This window comes from Protopterus annectens, chromosome 1.part0, assembly GCF_019279795.1.
Source record: "Protopterus annectens isolate FY-2018-M chromosome 1.part0, PAN1.0, whole genome shotgun sequence".
NCBI lineage: Eukaryota > Metazoa > Chordata > Ceratodontiformes > Protopteridae > Protopterus > Protopterus annectens.
In genome coordinates, this window is record NC_056725.1 from 164,474,653 (window position 1) to 164,490,223 (window position 15,571).

General features: G+C 41.4%; 1 protein-coding gene across 1 annotated transcript in view; it reads left to right on the plus strand.

Annotated features, from left to right (window-relative positions):
• The window catches only part of LOC122788139 (glia maturation factor gamma), a 515,865-nt gene that overhangs the window by 366,685 nt on the left and 133,609 nt on the right, over window positions 1-15,571 (plus strand). Inside the window, exon 7 of the mRNA XM_044055132.1 lies at window positions 13,631-13,704. Within this exon, the coding sequence (XP_043911067.1) occupies window positions 13,631-13,704 (74 nt within the window). The remainder of the gene's footprint in view (window positions 1-13,630; window positions 13,705-15,571) is intronic.

Here is a 15,571-nt window from a genome sequence, read left to right on the forward strand (position 1 = left end):
AGAATATCATTGTCAGAGGTTATTGCATACCCGTCAGTATTTACCCAAAACCACTAAGACAAATTCCCGATCTTCCACCCAGTGAAAGGGAAGCAGCAGCTCAAGAAATAAGAAAGCTGTCTCAAAAAAGAGTCATCTAAGCAGACCCACCAGACCAAATAGGATCCGGATTTTACTCAAGGTCTTTTTTTAGTGCCAAAAAAGACAGGGGACTGGAGACCAATTTTGGATCTCAGCATTCTGAAAAAATTTGTCAACCAAACAAAATTCCGGATGGTCACGGTTCAGTCTATCCTACCCTTTTTAGAGAAAGACGATTGGATGTGTTCACTAGATCTTCAGGATCACGGCTGGCCTCTGGTATAGGCGAACTAGGTGACCGCCTAGGGCACTGTACAGGACCACCTCGTAAAGGGCGCAGTTTGTGTTTATTTTAATTAATTTACTGTTCTTGTTATGCGAACGCATAATAAGAAAGTAAATTAATTAAAATAAATAAACCATAGGGTGTCGGAATCATAGGGAGAGGAGGGGGAAACTAGTGCCCCTCCCACTTTTATACCTGCAGGTTGGCCAGGACTTTAAGAATTAACAAAAAAACCCCAAAACTTTACTCCATAGTAGTGGTCGGTAGTGCAGTCTTCTCCTTTTAAGGAGGAACATGCATGCATCACATCCACGCACGCCACCGTGGATGTAAACACGTTCTACAGTTACATGCGGATATTAAACAAACAGAAGAGTTAACGCCATGTGTACGCGTGTGGCTATTTAGATTAAAAAGTAGGTAAGTGTATGTGTGCCTGTGTAGTTTACACTGGGCTTCGTGTGCGAGAGAGTGTGTGTGTGTTTGGAAATAGCAGCTGTTAATAAGGTTTGTCTGAAAGGATAGTACCTTATGATCAGGTTGTATAAACTTTCCAGATGTAGCAGGGACTATAGACTCTGGGAACCCCACTTTCTGGGAAGAATGGATATGCAATTTTTGCCTCAAAAAGTTACTTGTATATCTTAAGCAGGGTCTGTTTGCAGTGAATTCTAATGACTTTTACTCCTAGGTTTTAGATGAGTAAAGAAAGGTAACACTGTAGAAGACTGCTTAAAGTACATAATCACCATATAGTTTTCTCACTGAGATGCAGAACAGCTTTGTACTGCTCTGTGCATTGATTATGATGTAAGCAGTTAACAGGGTGATATAGATGAAAGTTTTACTAAAAGAAATCAGGATAAAAATGTTGAATTACATCTGCTACTATTGTTTTTCTTTAAGATTTGGATAGGGTTTAGCTTATAAAATTGCTTATTTTTCAGCTATTTCACTGAAGAATCTTGTCAAACTAAATTTCCCTACAACGCTTAGCTAAAAGAAATATGTGAATAAATTATGTCTTCTGCTGTTTTAAGATTTGGATAAGATTTAGCTTATAAAATAATTGCTTTTTCTGTTGCCTGTTTCACTGAAGACTCATGTCAAACTAAGCATTCCTGCTCTCATTTAGGCCCTGAAGTTTCTTAATGAGCTGTCATCTTATGTTGCTGATGTTTGTCTTTTCGGCTTTTCCCGGTTAGGGGTCGCCACAGCGGAACTCCAGTCCGCTAATAATTGGCAGATTTTTATGGTGCTGAGTTGCCAGCCCAGCGCTCAACCTTCAGCGAAGGCACGCCCATTCACGCAAGTCTTTTGGAGGCCACTCGACCGGGGGAAGGACATACAGACTCCACACAGAAGGCACTCCAGCCAAGAATCGAACAGGAGAAGCTCTTGCTATGAGGCAACAAAGCTAACGCTGCACTACCGTAGATTCTCGCCAATAATGTCCCCTAATAGGTATGTTTCTTATACGAGCAGTCATATCAACTTGTCCTAGGCTTATATCTTAGAACCATTCCAGTCAGACAAAGGGCAACTTAAAACCTGCCCACACTACAGTAGTTCTGTTCCTGCTAAATTCTGAAGACTGCAGTTGTTTTCCTTGAATGTATTACATATCCAAGGAATATGCCTAGTTAGATGTTGTGAATCACTCATCTAGGCCTGAGGTCCATTGGTCGGAGAGGGGGTAAGCTCCCATAGGGAGGTACAGAGGGGATTGAAGAACCCAACAAAATGGTTTAATGGCAATGCAGGTAGAATCAGGATTCTCAATATTTCTGTTATAATCATCCTTACTTGTTAATGTCTCAGGGCTTTTAGGTGTTGGTCTCTCACTTCTAAAGAAGAGCTGCTACAAACATGTCTTCATACATAGTAGCATGCATAGTGTTTGTTCTGCTACATAAACAAGTATAGGCTCTAATGGGAAACTCAGATTGCTAGAATTATTATCTACTGTGACACTCCATAACCTTAACAAAATGAAATCTGCAATAAAAGTAAGATTATTATCCATTGTAGCTGCCACTACTAAACCGGCTAAGTAAGATGCATGGTCTAAACATGATCCTCTGGGAACTGGATAATATTTAGGGACTAAATGCGAACAGTGGATAAATAGTTAAGTTTCTACTTGTGGAATATTTCCAGAGAGGATCTTACAAAACCTGTTCATGTTCCTGTTTCATCCTACCTTTACTACACTAATGCCGTTTACCTGGGACTTCCTGATTCTGAAACTGATCTCTTAAAGCTAGCAGAAAAACTCTGTTACCAGGCTATTTACTGTTGCACCCAGGTGCCATCATATTACATGTGTGCTGTGAAGTCTGCTGTAGCTTCCTGTTTGCTATTATATCATCTTTAAAACCTTGATGCAGCTATAGCTGTCCATAAATGATTAGGGTCCTCTTTATCTGAGGGATTTAAAGTGCTATATTACTCTCACTGTGCATTTCAGTCCTACCCCCCCCTCCCCAAGAAGCTGCTGGCACTTTTACAAGGGCATTTGGAAATGTGGAGATCACTCTTTTTTGCTTACCGAGACCTGCATCTGTGGATCTGATATTGGAAGCTGGTTGAGAGGTATGGAGAAATTTCAACATGTTTTATATGTTAGGTGGGAGGAGAAGATTATGAACTCCATGCAGGTAGCAGAAATGTATGGCAGCATTTTGTTAATTTCTCTTAAGAGTAAACATTAGTCTTTCTTCATGGGTTGCTGCAGGTGAAAAAATGGCTGTGGTTTAAGATTTCCTTTTTTGATGAATCTTGCAGTGAGTGGGGCATTGTATTATTGAAGATCAGAGCTCTCAACCTATTTGCCTCCCACACACACACTTTACCCCTCTCCACAGCTATCACTTGATTCTTACAGCTAACACCCCTGGTCAATTTCCTTCTCCCCAAAGCCCATGTATCCATTGACAGAGTGCTTGAGACATAGATCTCCATTGCCATAATGTTGTATAGTTCCCAGATTTTGCCTCACATTTTTTGTCTTGTCCATCTAAAATAGTCGATCTGATAAATCACTGCGGTGAAATGTCAGCCAATAATGAATTTGATTTTCAGCCTTCATTTCCTTCAGAAAATGCATGCTAAGACAAATGCTGTTATTCTAGCAACTTTCTAAGTCTATAAGAGCAATATTTATAATCTGTCCCTGTTTGGGGGCCTTTGACCCCCCCCATTATTTTAGGCTTCGTTCAGATTTCTTGTGTTAAGTGGTTGAGAGTTATGGAGGCATGGTATATAATGTCCTAGTTGCCGATTTATTTGTTGCATTTTAAGAGGGGATAGGGGTTCTTTATTCCTTAGTGTGCCGTCCTTTGTTTAAGATGCCTAGTTAATATAAACGTGTCTGATCTTCGTGTTTCACTGTTGCAGTCATTTCATTTGGGTTATCTGCTTGCAGTAGCTCTCAGTCGGCCTGATTATCAAAGTCTTGGGTCCTGCATCGGTTGCTGTCTCATCTTCCATGACGTCAGGTAGTCAGGGGTATAAAGCATGCAGCCGACGCCACTACATCAGTCTTTCTTGCCATCCGGTGTCCGAAGCAGTTCACAAGTGCCAGTCAGCCGACTCCAGAAATTTTTGTTTTCGAGTTTCAGAACCGAAGTCTTCAACTAAAGCCAAGTACCCCATTGGGGAAACTTTTTCTTGCTCTAAATCGATGTCAGTAAAAGTCAATAATTGTATTTCTTGTGGAAAGCAAACACATCATAAAGATTTTCATTTGCACTGTATTCCTTGCCTAGGCCCTGACCATGATGCTCCTCCCTGTCGGTTTTGTGCCTTATTTAAACAACGAACTATTAGTTGTCAGTATATTTACACTTCTAAATATTTTGGTACTCTGTTCAATTATCCAGAAATGGCTTTGGTAAGCCACCCGACTACCAACATTCCAAAAAAATGCAGAGATAAAGACAGAGACAAGCCGCCTAGGTCCAAAGCTGCCAACGACGCTTCTCCTAAGCTAGTCGCCAGTTCGCCGGTACTCAGTGAGGTGTTTTCGTAGCCCCTGATACCCGCTACTTCAGATTCGCAGGCCTCTACTGAGACCCATTCGGAGTCCAGTATGCTGTGAGATGCTTCAACTGTGGAACCTGTGGATGTCTCTACCTTAGATGAGTCCGGAGCCACTTTGCGGGCACCGGCTTCTGAGGGTGTATTCAGGCCTACTGACTTGCATATTAAACCGATGCCATCATCGTCTTCAAGGCCTAAAACTCAATTCATGCCTGGAATACCAATGCCCAGACCGCATGGTCAGGCCTCTGTGCCTAAAAAACAAATGATAAGAATGGCTGAAGACCTTATTACTTTAATCAGGGGAAGCCAACCTTCCCCCTCTAAGAGACCTAGGACTGAATTAGGTTACGATTCTTCTGATCAGGATTCTGAAATTTCTGTTTCTTCTGATGACCAGGATTTACCCTTATCTACGTATGAGAATTCTGATGCAGAGGACTCTATTCCCTCTGGTTCCCCTCCAGAGGATTTCTCTTTTGGTGAAACCTTGCATACTCTTAGGAAGTATTTTCGCTGGAAAGCCAGAGGCTTGGGGATTTCTTACTCCTGCCCCAACACAGGCCTTTAGCTATCCCCCCTGTACTGGACATTGTTGATGATGCCTTTACGGAGTCTAGCTTGGCCCCTGACTCCTTACCTCCTGCTCCCAGAAAAACAGATAGATATTACAAGGTTCTTGACTCTCACAAGTTCCTCTTTAAAAATCCTACTGCGGATCCTGAGACCATTTCACAGGGACCCAAGGGCATAAAGTATACTACTGCCAAAACTTTTACCCCGTCTGATCAAGATTCCAGGGCGCTGGATAGATTGGGTAAGAAGGTATACACTTCTGCAGCCTTGGCCATTAGGGCCTTAAATTGCCAGTTTCACATGTTAAAGTATCAGCAGCATGTTATTGGATTGCTTAAACAGAAAATTATGTTGATTCCTGACTCTGCTGAAAATAAGCATCAACAGGATTTAATGTATTCTGCTGAACAAGTTGGAAGACATACTTTGCAATGTGGTTTTGATTCACTAGAGGCATCTTGCAGGGCTGCTGTTACTGGGTCTGTACTTAGAAGGCATGCTTGGCTTAAGGAGCAATCTTTGCCAGATCATGTTAAAGCTAAATTGTTGGCTGCTTCCTTAAACCAGGACCGCCTGTTAGGCAACAAAGCAGTAGTAGTACTTAAATATCTAAGAAAGTCTGAGCAACTACTGGTAGCCTTTAATGGATAAGCCACTGCATTCGTTTCTGCTATTTGCACCATGGTAAACCTGTGCTCAAGGGGATCAGATCACATTCCACCAGGGCTGCCTCTACTTCAGCAGCTTTTCTCAGAGAGGTCCCAACCAAAGACATTCTAGAGGCTGCTACTTGGAGCTCTGTTCATACCTTCACAAAGCAATATCATTTACCTCTCTTCTCCAAATCCAGGGCAGGCTTTGCCACTGGAGTCCTGCAGGGCCTTATAGCCGCTCCTAATGCTGTTTAGTTCCATTTAGTTCCATCCTCCCATCCATAGCTTTGGGATCCTACCCAAATGTAATGACTGCAACAGTGAAACACGAAGAACATAGTACAGTTGTGTACACTTACCATAAATGTAGATGTTCGAGTGTGTTCACTGTTGCAGTCCGGGTTACCACCATCCCCCTTCTATACCTTTTCTTTCCTTCACTATACACAAAAGCCTTTGTGGTGTATTTGCTTTTAGTTGAAAGTAAAGTTTGTTTCTAAAAGTGCATTTATATATTTATGGTTTATTCATATATATATATATATTTTTGCTCCCCATTTGGGGGGCACCTGACATCTGGGGTAAGAAAAACTGAATAAAATGATGTCGGCTGCATGTTTTATACCCCTGACGACCTGACGTCATGGAAGAGGAGACGGCAACCAATGCAGGACCCAAGACTTCGTTATTCAGGCCGACTGAGGGCAACCTGCCAGCAGATTACCCAAATGTAATGACTGCAACAGTGAATACACTCTAACATCTACATTTATGGTAAGTGTACACAACTGTACTGTCTTGCAGGGCCTTATAGCTGGTCCTTATGCTGTCTAAATTCCTCCTCCCTTCCTTAGCTTTGGGAATCTACCCAAATGTGATGACTGCAACAGTGAAACATGAAGAACATAGTACAGTTGTGTACACTTACCATAAATGTAGATGTTAGAGTGTATTCACTGCTGCAGTCCTGGTTATCCTCCCTCCAGCCCCCTGATTTCTTATGGCTATACCTCTATTCCTTTTTTTACTGTGCTTAAAAGCTTTTTGGGTGTATTTGCTTTTTTGTTGGAGGTATAACCTATATATTTAATTGCTTCCCATTATGGGGGCACCCGACATCTGGGGCACGAAAAACTGATGTAATGGTGTTGGCTGCATGCTTTTTACCCCTGACTACCTGACGTTATGGAAGATGAGACAGCAACCGATGCAGGACCCAAGACTTTGATAATCAGGCCAACTAAGGGCTACTGCAAGCAGATAACACAAATGTGATGACTGCAACAGTGAATACACTCGAACATCTACATTTAAGGTAAGTGTACACAACTGTACTTTTCTCAGTCATTCTCTATTGCAATATTATCAGTGTTCCATTTTTGTCTTTAATGCAACGTAGGCAATTAATTCTTCAAGGGCAGCAAGCACTGAATTTGTAGATGGAACAGTGGAATGTAAAATTCTTTGCCAGTAAATATCATCCATTAGTTACAAATCTCGTTAATGTAGAATTATTCAGATGATGTTTACTTCTGCAGAGATTGTGCTTATTAACTGATACTGTTTGAGGGGCCTTTTATGGTTAAAATGTTCTGAAACGGGCATGTTTGTCATTATTGGGTCATACATTTTGTTTCATTACTTACTAGAAAATTTAACACACTGTAACAAATGTAAATATTTTCAGTGTGCAACTAGACGCTGTCCGGTTCGATTCTCAGCTAGTGCGTCTTCTGCGTGGAGACGTGCGTGAATGGGCGTACCTTCGTTGAAGGTTGTGCGTCAGGGCTGGTAACCCGGCACGTAAAAATCAACTGCCAATCGTTAGTAGACCGGAGTTCCGCTGTGGCGACTCCTAGCCTGGAAAAGCCGAAAGATACAACAACTAGCTGTTTTTTGTTTATCAAATGGCACACTGTGTTGTAGAATGTGAAAGCAGTGTTAGTAACATAATTGCCTTTGATGCAGAAGGCTGTGGATTCCACTCCCACACCATGTAGATGGAGTGCTGATATGCAGTGCCTATATGATTGTTGATTATTTGGTGCATTATAAGGGGGGATAGGGGTTCCACACTCCTGAATATGGCATTTTGTATGAGATACCTAGTGACTGTGAACTTGTTAGTCATTTCCTATTGCAATATTACCAACTTACCAATTTTTTAATGTAATATAGGCAATTAATTTTTCAAGGGCAGCAGGCACTGAATTTGTAGATAACATTGATATGTAAAGTTGTTTGCCAGTAGCAACCTCTTCATTAGTTACAGATTTCGTTAATGTGGAATTCAGATGATTTTAGTTCTGCAGAGATTGTGCGTGTGGAGTAGTATTGCTGGATTGTAATGACAGAAATCTTGAGTAGCCCTCTATTGTTGAAATTTTCTGAAATGGGTAGTGTTTGGTTCATAAATTGTTTCATTGTTTATTAAAAGAATGTTTAAAACATATTCTAACAAGTGGTGCTGTATTATATAAGGAATATAATACAAGGAATATAATTTGATACAATCGGGAAAGTGAATTAAAGAATAAATACATGGTATGCATGGCCCTAAAAAAGTGTGCACAAGAAGTCTTGTTTTGAAAACGGCCCAAAGGTAGACTTAATTCTCCACCAACCAGTTGCATTTCTATAAATGTGGGTTTTCATGCTGTTTCAATGAATGTGAGTTTTGCCATTTCAGTGAATGAGTTTCAAGGGCAGACAAGTTTACTGCTCATGCTAAGTCTGTTTTCATTGTGAGACTGTAGCATTTGTTTAGCAGATGGCTATCTGTGTTTGTGCTATTTTATTTCAATATCTGTAATCATTGTAGACGCAAATACGCATGGTAACTGGTGAGATAACCAAATAATGGAACATTGGAATGTCTGAGGAGGGGGCTGCTGCTGGTGGTTGCTGCAGGAGGGGCTGCTCTGGGGTGGCGGTCTATTACCCTTCCTAGAACCCTATTTGACCATGATCTGGCTCTGGTATTTCAAGTATAAAATACATATGCAAAGGTAGTTGCAGTTTTAACTACATTACAAGGTATCTTTTTCTTCCTCTGCATTTAAATAATTTAAGGAAATGACTGGAGTGGCTTTCTTGGGGAATGACCCAGTGGGTGTGGCTCAAATAGGGGTGTTTCAAGAGTGTGGTATAGGTGGGGGCTTAAGGGACGCCGGAGCACTACTTCGCTTAGGGTGCCATTTCGGCTAAGGCTGGCTCTGTTCAGGATGCATATTACCACATGTAAATTAACAAACGCTCCAGACGATTTCTTTGCTTCCGGCTGGGAGCCAGTCATTACCAATTCCGGGTGCTGCCCTTTGGACTCTCGAGCTCCCAGAGTGTTCACCAAATGCATGGCAGTGGTAACAGCTCACTTGAGACTCCCAAGGATTCCAGGTGTTTCCGTACTTTGATTGGCTCCTTACTGCCCCCACCAAGCGTCTGCTGGTTACAGACTTAAACTATACTCTACACTCTAAAACTAAAACTAGCAAAATACCTAGAAATCTCTAAACTGGGTGAAATGCAAGTTGACTCCTTCTCAAACCTTGGAATTTATAGGAGCAACTTTCCATATCCAATCTTGCCTAGTCTCCCTTCCAGATCACAGATTAGAAAGACTGAGGTCCCAACTCCTGGTGATACTCTCTCAGGACAAAGTTCCAGCTCGGGCTGCCCTTCAGCTTCTAGGATCAATGGCAGCATCAGTTACAATAGTTCCCCTGATAAGACTACACGAGACATCTTCAGTGTCTCCTAAACAACACAGTGGTCCTCTTCACATCATCCTATGTCTTTTCAGATCTGCATAACAAACAGATGCAAACAAGATTTAACTTGGTGGATGAAGCCAGAAAAAGACCTACGGAGTCGCCCTTTTTCACCCCATCTCAGCCCAACGTCATAGTGACCACGGATGCTTCCCTGATAGATTGGGGGGGCACTTCCAGGGAAAGACTGTCCAAGACACTTGGTCACTCATGGAGGCCAACCTGCATATCCATGTTCTAGAACTGAGGGCAGTGCTTCTAGCATTGCAAGCAATCCAATCTGTCCTCCTGTCGGGGATAATTGCTGCCCAGTCTGACAACATGTCAGTAGTCTGGTACATCAACAAACAAGGGGGAGCCAAGAGCTACCTGTTCTCTCTAGAGGCCATGAGATTTTGGCAAAGGGCGACCGCTTCCAACTGCTTTCTGATAGCAACGCACATTCCCAAGAATTCAAGTGTGATTGCAGACAAACTGAGCAGATGTTTCCTCCTGCCAGTGGTCACGAGTAGTCTCTCAATTCAGCCATAGTGGCGAAGATCTTCAGACACTGGGGCCAGCCTTGCTGCGACCTGTTCGCCTTTCCAGCAAATCGCAAATGCAGCAGCTACTTTGCCCTAACTCCCCTACAGGGGTGAGTACCCGAAGGATGCTGTAATACACGGTTGGCCTGTGGGACTTCTGTTTTCCGTTTTCTGTTCTGCTTTCCCTCCCTTTCCCCTGATCCCACAATTTCTAAAGCAGGCCCTTCGGTTGAGAAGCAGAGTAATCCTCATTACACCCTACTGGCCCTGACAAGTTTGGTTTCCCTTCCTTTGGCCCCACCTAGTACACCAACCATGGATTTCTGGATCCAACTCTGGAATTAATCTTGCAGCCGCAGGGGTTGATACCCCCAAACATATCCAGTCCCAAGCTGACAGCTTGGTTTCTCCACTTCCAGTAATTGCCAGACAGAATAACCTTACTTCCTCAGTACGTAACATTCCTCTGGTTTCACACAAACCATCCACCAGGAAAATCTATCTTGGCAAGTGAAAGAGATTCCTTATTTGGTCCTGACAGCGAGAACTAGACCCTTGCTCAGCTCCTGTTAGTGTGGTTTTGGATGATTTGTCAAGCCTTCTTCGTTCAGGAGCAGCAGCCTCCACCATTCAAGTACATTTGGCTACCGTCTTAAACTTTCGTAATGGATTCCAAGACTTGTCCTTAATTTCCGATCCTCTCTGTAAAACATTCTCGAAAGGGGTCTCTCGTATCAGACCACAAGAATCGATAGAGCCTTGGAGTTTAACACTAGTGCTGCAATTTCTGACACTATCACCTTTCGAACCTGGATAAGAACTTGCGATATAAAGTTCTTATCTTGGAAATCCCTATTTTTAGTAGCCATCAGTTCAGCAAGACACATAGCCGAGCTTCAGGCCTTGTGCATAAAATGCCCTTGCATGGTCTTTCATAAGGACAGAGTATCACTCCAGACTAACCGTTCCTTTCTGCCCAAAGTTATTTCAGAATTAACAATTAACCAGACAACTGACCTTCCAGTCATTTTCCAAATTTCTCAATCAAAGGAGAATACTGCCTTCATTTGCTGAATGTACATAGACAATTACCATTTTATCTGGACAGAACTAAATCAGTATGTAAATCAGACCATTTATTTGTTTCCTATTCAGGCCCTAAATTGGGAAATTCTGTTTCTAAAGTGACTTTAAGTGGTTGAGAAATTGTATATGCTTTGTCTACCAACATAATAAAATTCCTCTACGGAGCAAGGTCAAAGCACACTCAAGCAGATCTGTGGCGACTTCTGCTGCTTTTCAGTCAAAGGCTTCAGTGGATGATATCTGTGCAGCTGCAACTTGGGCTACCCCTCATACCTTTTATCATTCATTACAAATTGGATTTGGTCTCCAGGGGGAGAGCATCCTTTGGTTCAGTGGTACTCAGAACATCATTCCATAAGGCCTCCCAGGATATAAAGTAGCTAGGGACTCTGTCCCATCAGTAAGGAATGAATGAAGATTAACAACATCGGATAAAGAAGTTATGTTCTTACCATAACGTTCCATCTGTGGTGTTCATCTTCACTCATTCATTACAACCCACTGTCCTTCCCCCTCCAAGGGGCTCCTGGAGGTTCGGATTTAGACCAACTCCCACATTAGCGGACCTGCTCAGAAAAGCCTCTGCTTTCTTTATCATGGGCAAACTCGATCTGATAGAACATTGAGAGGGGCACTATGGGTAAAGCTTAGCTCAAGATTTTTTTGGCTGGTACCAGCTTGTTACAAGGCCGACTCTGTTCCAAGGACGGAACCGACACCCCCCATCAGTAATGAATGAATGAAGCTAAAAAGCATGGAACATTATGGTAAGAACATAACTTATTTTTATCGCATTTAATGATGGTTGTCTGTGCCTCTCCCATGCATATTTGTTTTCTCTAACTTACTGCCTTATTTCCACTCTTATTTTTGATGCTGTTTATGAAGTCTGAAGTTGTTGCTATGAAAAATGTTTTTCTTTGGCATAATCTAGTTTAATTCAGTGTCTCATCAAGATATCTTAGTCTAGTCTGGCAATTTGGCTCAGTAAGTATGTCATGCGGTACTAAGGAGCTTCATTTTGTAATCTGGGTTTGAGTCAGTCTCCGTTTGTTACATTGTGACTTTGAGCAAGTCATTTAGCTACACAAATGTTCCTGGGCCTCCAGTAAAAGTCCTCAACCTAGATGTACAACCCGGGTAATTGTGTGTGTAAAAATATTAAACTCATTTTTTTTTTCTCAAAGCTGTTACATTAGTAGGCATATGTGGCATATGAAGACCATTTATTATCTGATCTTCACTGGTATCCATTTCCCATAACTCTTTGAATGCTGTGTTTCTGGTTTTGAGTTACAGCTTTAAGAACAGAATGGCAGATTGAGTATGGGTTCTTTCATCATTTATGTGGTGGCCTGTCAGTCATCTTTTTGTATCTCTACTGTCCACTCCCAAGACTTTGCTTTGCATCAACCTGTTCAGTTAGTTTCACATCACCTGATAGTATGATAATCCCCACTGAGCTTTATTGTTTGAAAAACAGCTGGATCATCTATGTCCTTGTGCTCTGAAAATGTGATATTTTTATGTATTAAATTCAAATATTACTTGACAGACTCATTTCTGTACTTCCCTAGGGCCTGTTTCATTTTTTCAGCCTTATCAGAATTTGTGCCATGTCATGTTTTGTCTGCATTTCTTTCAGATCTCTCTCTGCTTTCAAAGATGCTTCTGTAGCAAACAGATGCTGGTGTGAGCATCTTCACACACTTGTATTGCAGATTAAATGCCCAGAAATTTAAACAGTGCAGAGAATTTATGTGTCAGCTGTTTTTTCTTTGCACCAGTTGTGATGGAGTGAAGTGCTTAAAACTGGCTGTTTAGTTGTTGGTTAACTAGAGAAAGCATTATTTGATGTTACCTTGTACTTCCCAGTAATGCCAGCCTTATATCACTTAAAAATGTATTTATTGTAGAAGGTCCTGATGCTAAGATTGCTGTTCAAGCAATTTACTTTTTACTCAATGAATTTTGTTACATGTTGGGCAGTAGTTATCTTTTTATCACTTGCAGTACATGGGATTTGTTTATATAGCCTAGTCTTGCAGTTGTATTACTATATATATATATATATATATATATTAGTTGTTAAATTATGAAGTTCTGCAAGATACATTATAGTTAAATTTAGGCCTATAGTTAATTTGTCACTTTTTCTTCTTCTTTCGGCTTTTCCCGGTTAGGGGTCGCCACAGCAGATCTGTCTGCTCATGATTGGCAGTGGAGTTTTACAGTGTTGAGTTGCCAGCCCTGGTGCCCAGCCTTCCACAGAAGGCATGTACACACACCTAGGGCCAATTTAGTGTCCAATCTACCTACTGCAAGTCTTTGGGATGTGGGAGGAAACCCACGCGACCACAGGGAGGACATGCAGATTCTGCACTGAAGGCACCCCAGCCGAGAATCGAACCGGCGAACCTCTTGCTGTGAGGCAGCAACGCTAACCACTGCACCACCGTGGCTGCCCATAGTTTCACTGATTTACGTAATTTTTCTTTTCTACTGTAGAATCTCTATTAAAGTTGTTTCTGCACTAGGATGATTTATGACATTTATTTTGAATGAGTTTGACATTTAATGTGCATATATATTACTGTCTTTTCTTCACAGGCTGTAAACCTGAGCAGCAGATGATGTATGCTGGCAGCAAGAACAGACTGGTTCAGACAGCAGAACTCACCAAGGTATAGTATATGCCTTTAATGCATGATAGCCATTTTGAATTGGTCTAACCTGATTTTAGAACTTGAAGCAGTGTTTTGCCCTTTGAGTTGTGGAATTGTTTAAACATCAGAGCAGTATTTTCCAGGGTTTGCTTGCAGAACTATGCAACGTTGAACTTGGCAATAATAAAGTAAATCAAGCTTTTGCCAGAACTGCTTGCTCAGACAAGTCATGAACTTTGACCTCAACATTAGCAGCTCTTTCAGTAGTTTGGAAGTTGGTGTGTCTGACTGGAAAGTTGTAGAAAATAGCATATGTGTAGTTCAGTTGGTGTTTTAGCCTAGATGTATGGCCTGTGATATTACCTGTTGAATCATGCTATTTAAGATTGGCAGTATGATCTCTTGCTCTATAGTTCTACGATAATAAAGGGACGTTGTTTAGTCGTATGAATATATATTTTTATTTTATTTGTTTACCGGGAAAGTCCAACTTGGAACAAAGCCAATTTTCAGCAGAGGCCCAGGGCTCCAGACACACGTCTTTGAAATGTGGGAGGAAACCAGAGCACCTGGAGGAGACTCACACGAACGCAGGGAGGACCCTACACAGAGGGCACCCCAGCCAAGAGTCGAACTGGAGAACCTCTTGCTGTGAGGCAACAACGCTACCACTGCGTATATAGCTTTTCTACTAGATATTTAGCACTACGTATTAATGTTTTTCCTTTGACAGATTATGCAGTAAAGTAAATGTTGAGATTTTGGTTCTTTTAGTCTACATAAGCATTGTTTGCCAGAAGTGGCTGAAAATTATGCGCACTACATAAATGTGTTGAACTCTTACTTGTTACTTGGCCTTTAATGGGCAAAAGACTGCATACAACTTTGGTGACACTGGGTTATTTCTGATTGGATTTTAGTAATAGAAACTTAATGAATCAGTGATGTTTGGCTTTAAGAAGTCCTCAAACTTTTGCTGCCTGAATCATAAGCCCAGTTTAACAATTTTGCTAGGTATTACTTCTGCCATTTGTGGCCTTGGGTCAGCTGAATAGTTGTAAAACAGAGGGGCAGGGCTGAATTTTGCCAGATAAACTTTTACTTATGTTAGATAATTCTTCCTCTTCCTTTATCGACTTTCAAATATGTGGGAGTTATACCTTGATACTAATTACTCACTGATGGGTTTTATTTTATTTACTTATTTGAGTTTGCTAACTGGGGTAGGGCACTGATGAAAGCTGACAATTATTTTTAGCCCTAGAGGTATACTAAAATAAAGATTATACACTTTTTCTGACTTGTTTTATATGTAATGAAACAAAGGTGTAAGATGTAGTTATATACACAGCAGATAGAATGCAATTAAGCATGTAGTTATGATAGTTCCAGTGTGAGTAAGAGGCAAATAGAGTGATCGAAAGATGTGGTTAGGTGATGTGTAGATGGGAGGCAGTTGCATTTACATGTACTTTAAGTACAGTGCCGAATGTTTTGTAAGAGGAGATGGTTTTTAAGTGCAGAGGGGCATTCCAAACCTTTAGGGTCTAGGGTAGAGAAATAGTAGTCTGAGGAATGGAATGTAGTTTGGACATGAAAGACTGACTTCTGAGGTTGTAGGAGGAGTTCTGCCTTATGAATTTAGAATCTAAAAGAGGAAGTCTCCTTTCCTTTAGGAGTTTGAACAGCTGAAAGCCTAGAAGCAAATTTGATCTTTGTTTAACCGGAAGCCATCTAGTTCTGTATAAGGTTAAGGGGTGGAGCTTATTTAATGGAGAATGAATACTGAAATGGCTTGCCTTGTTTTGAAACCTAGGGAGAGCATATTCAAACTGTGGAAGAGTAATTCCTTTGTCAGTGGCTGATCTTAATGAGTGGGAGGGCA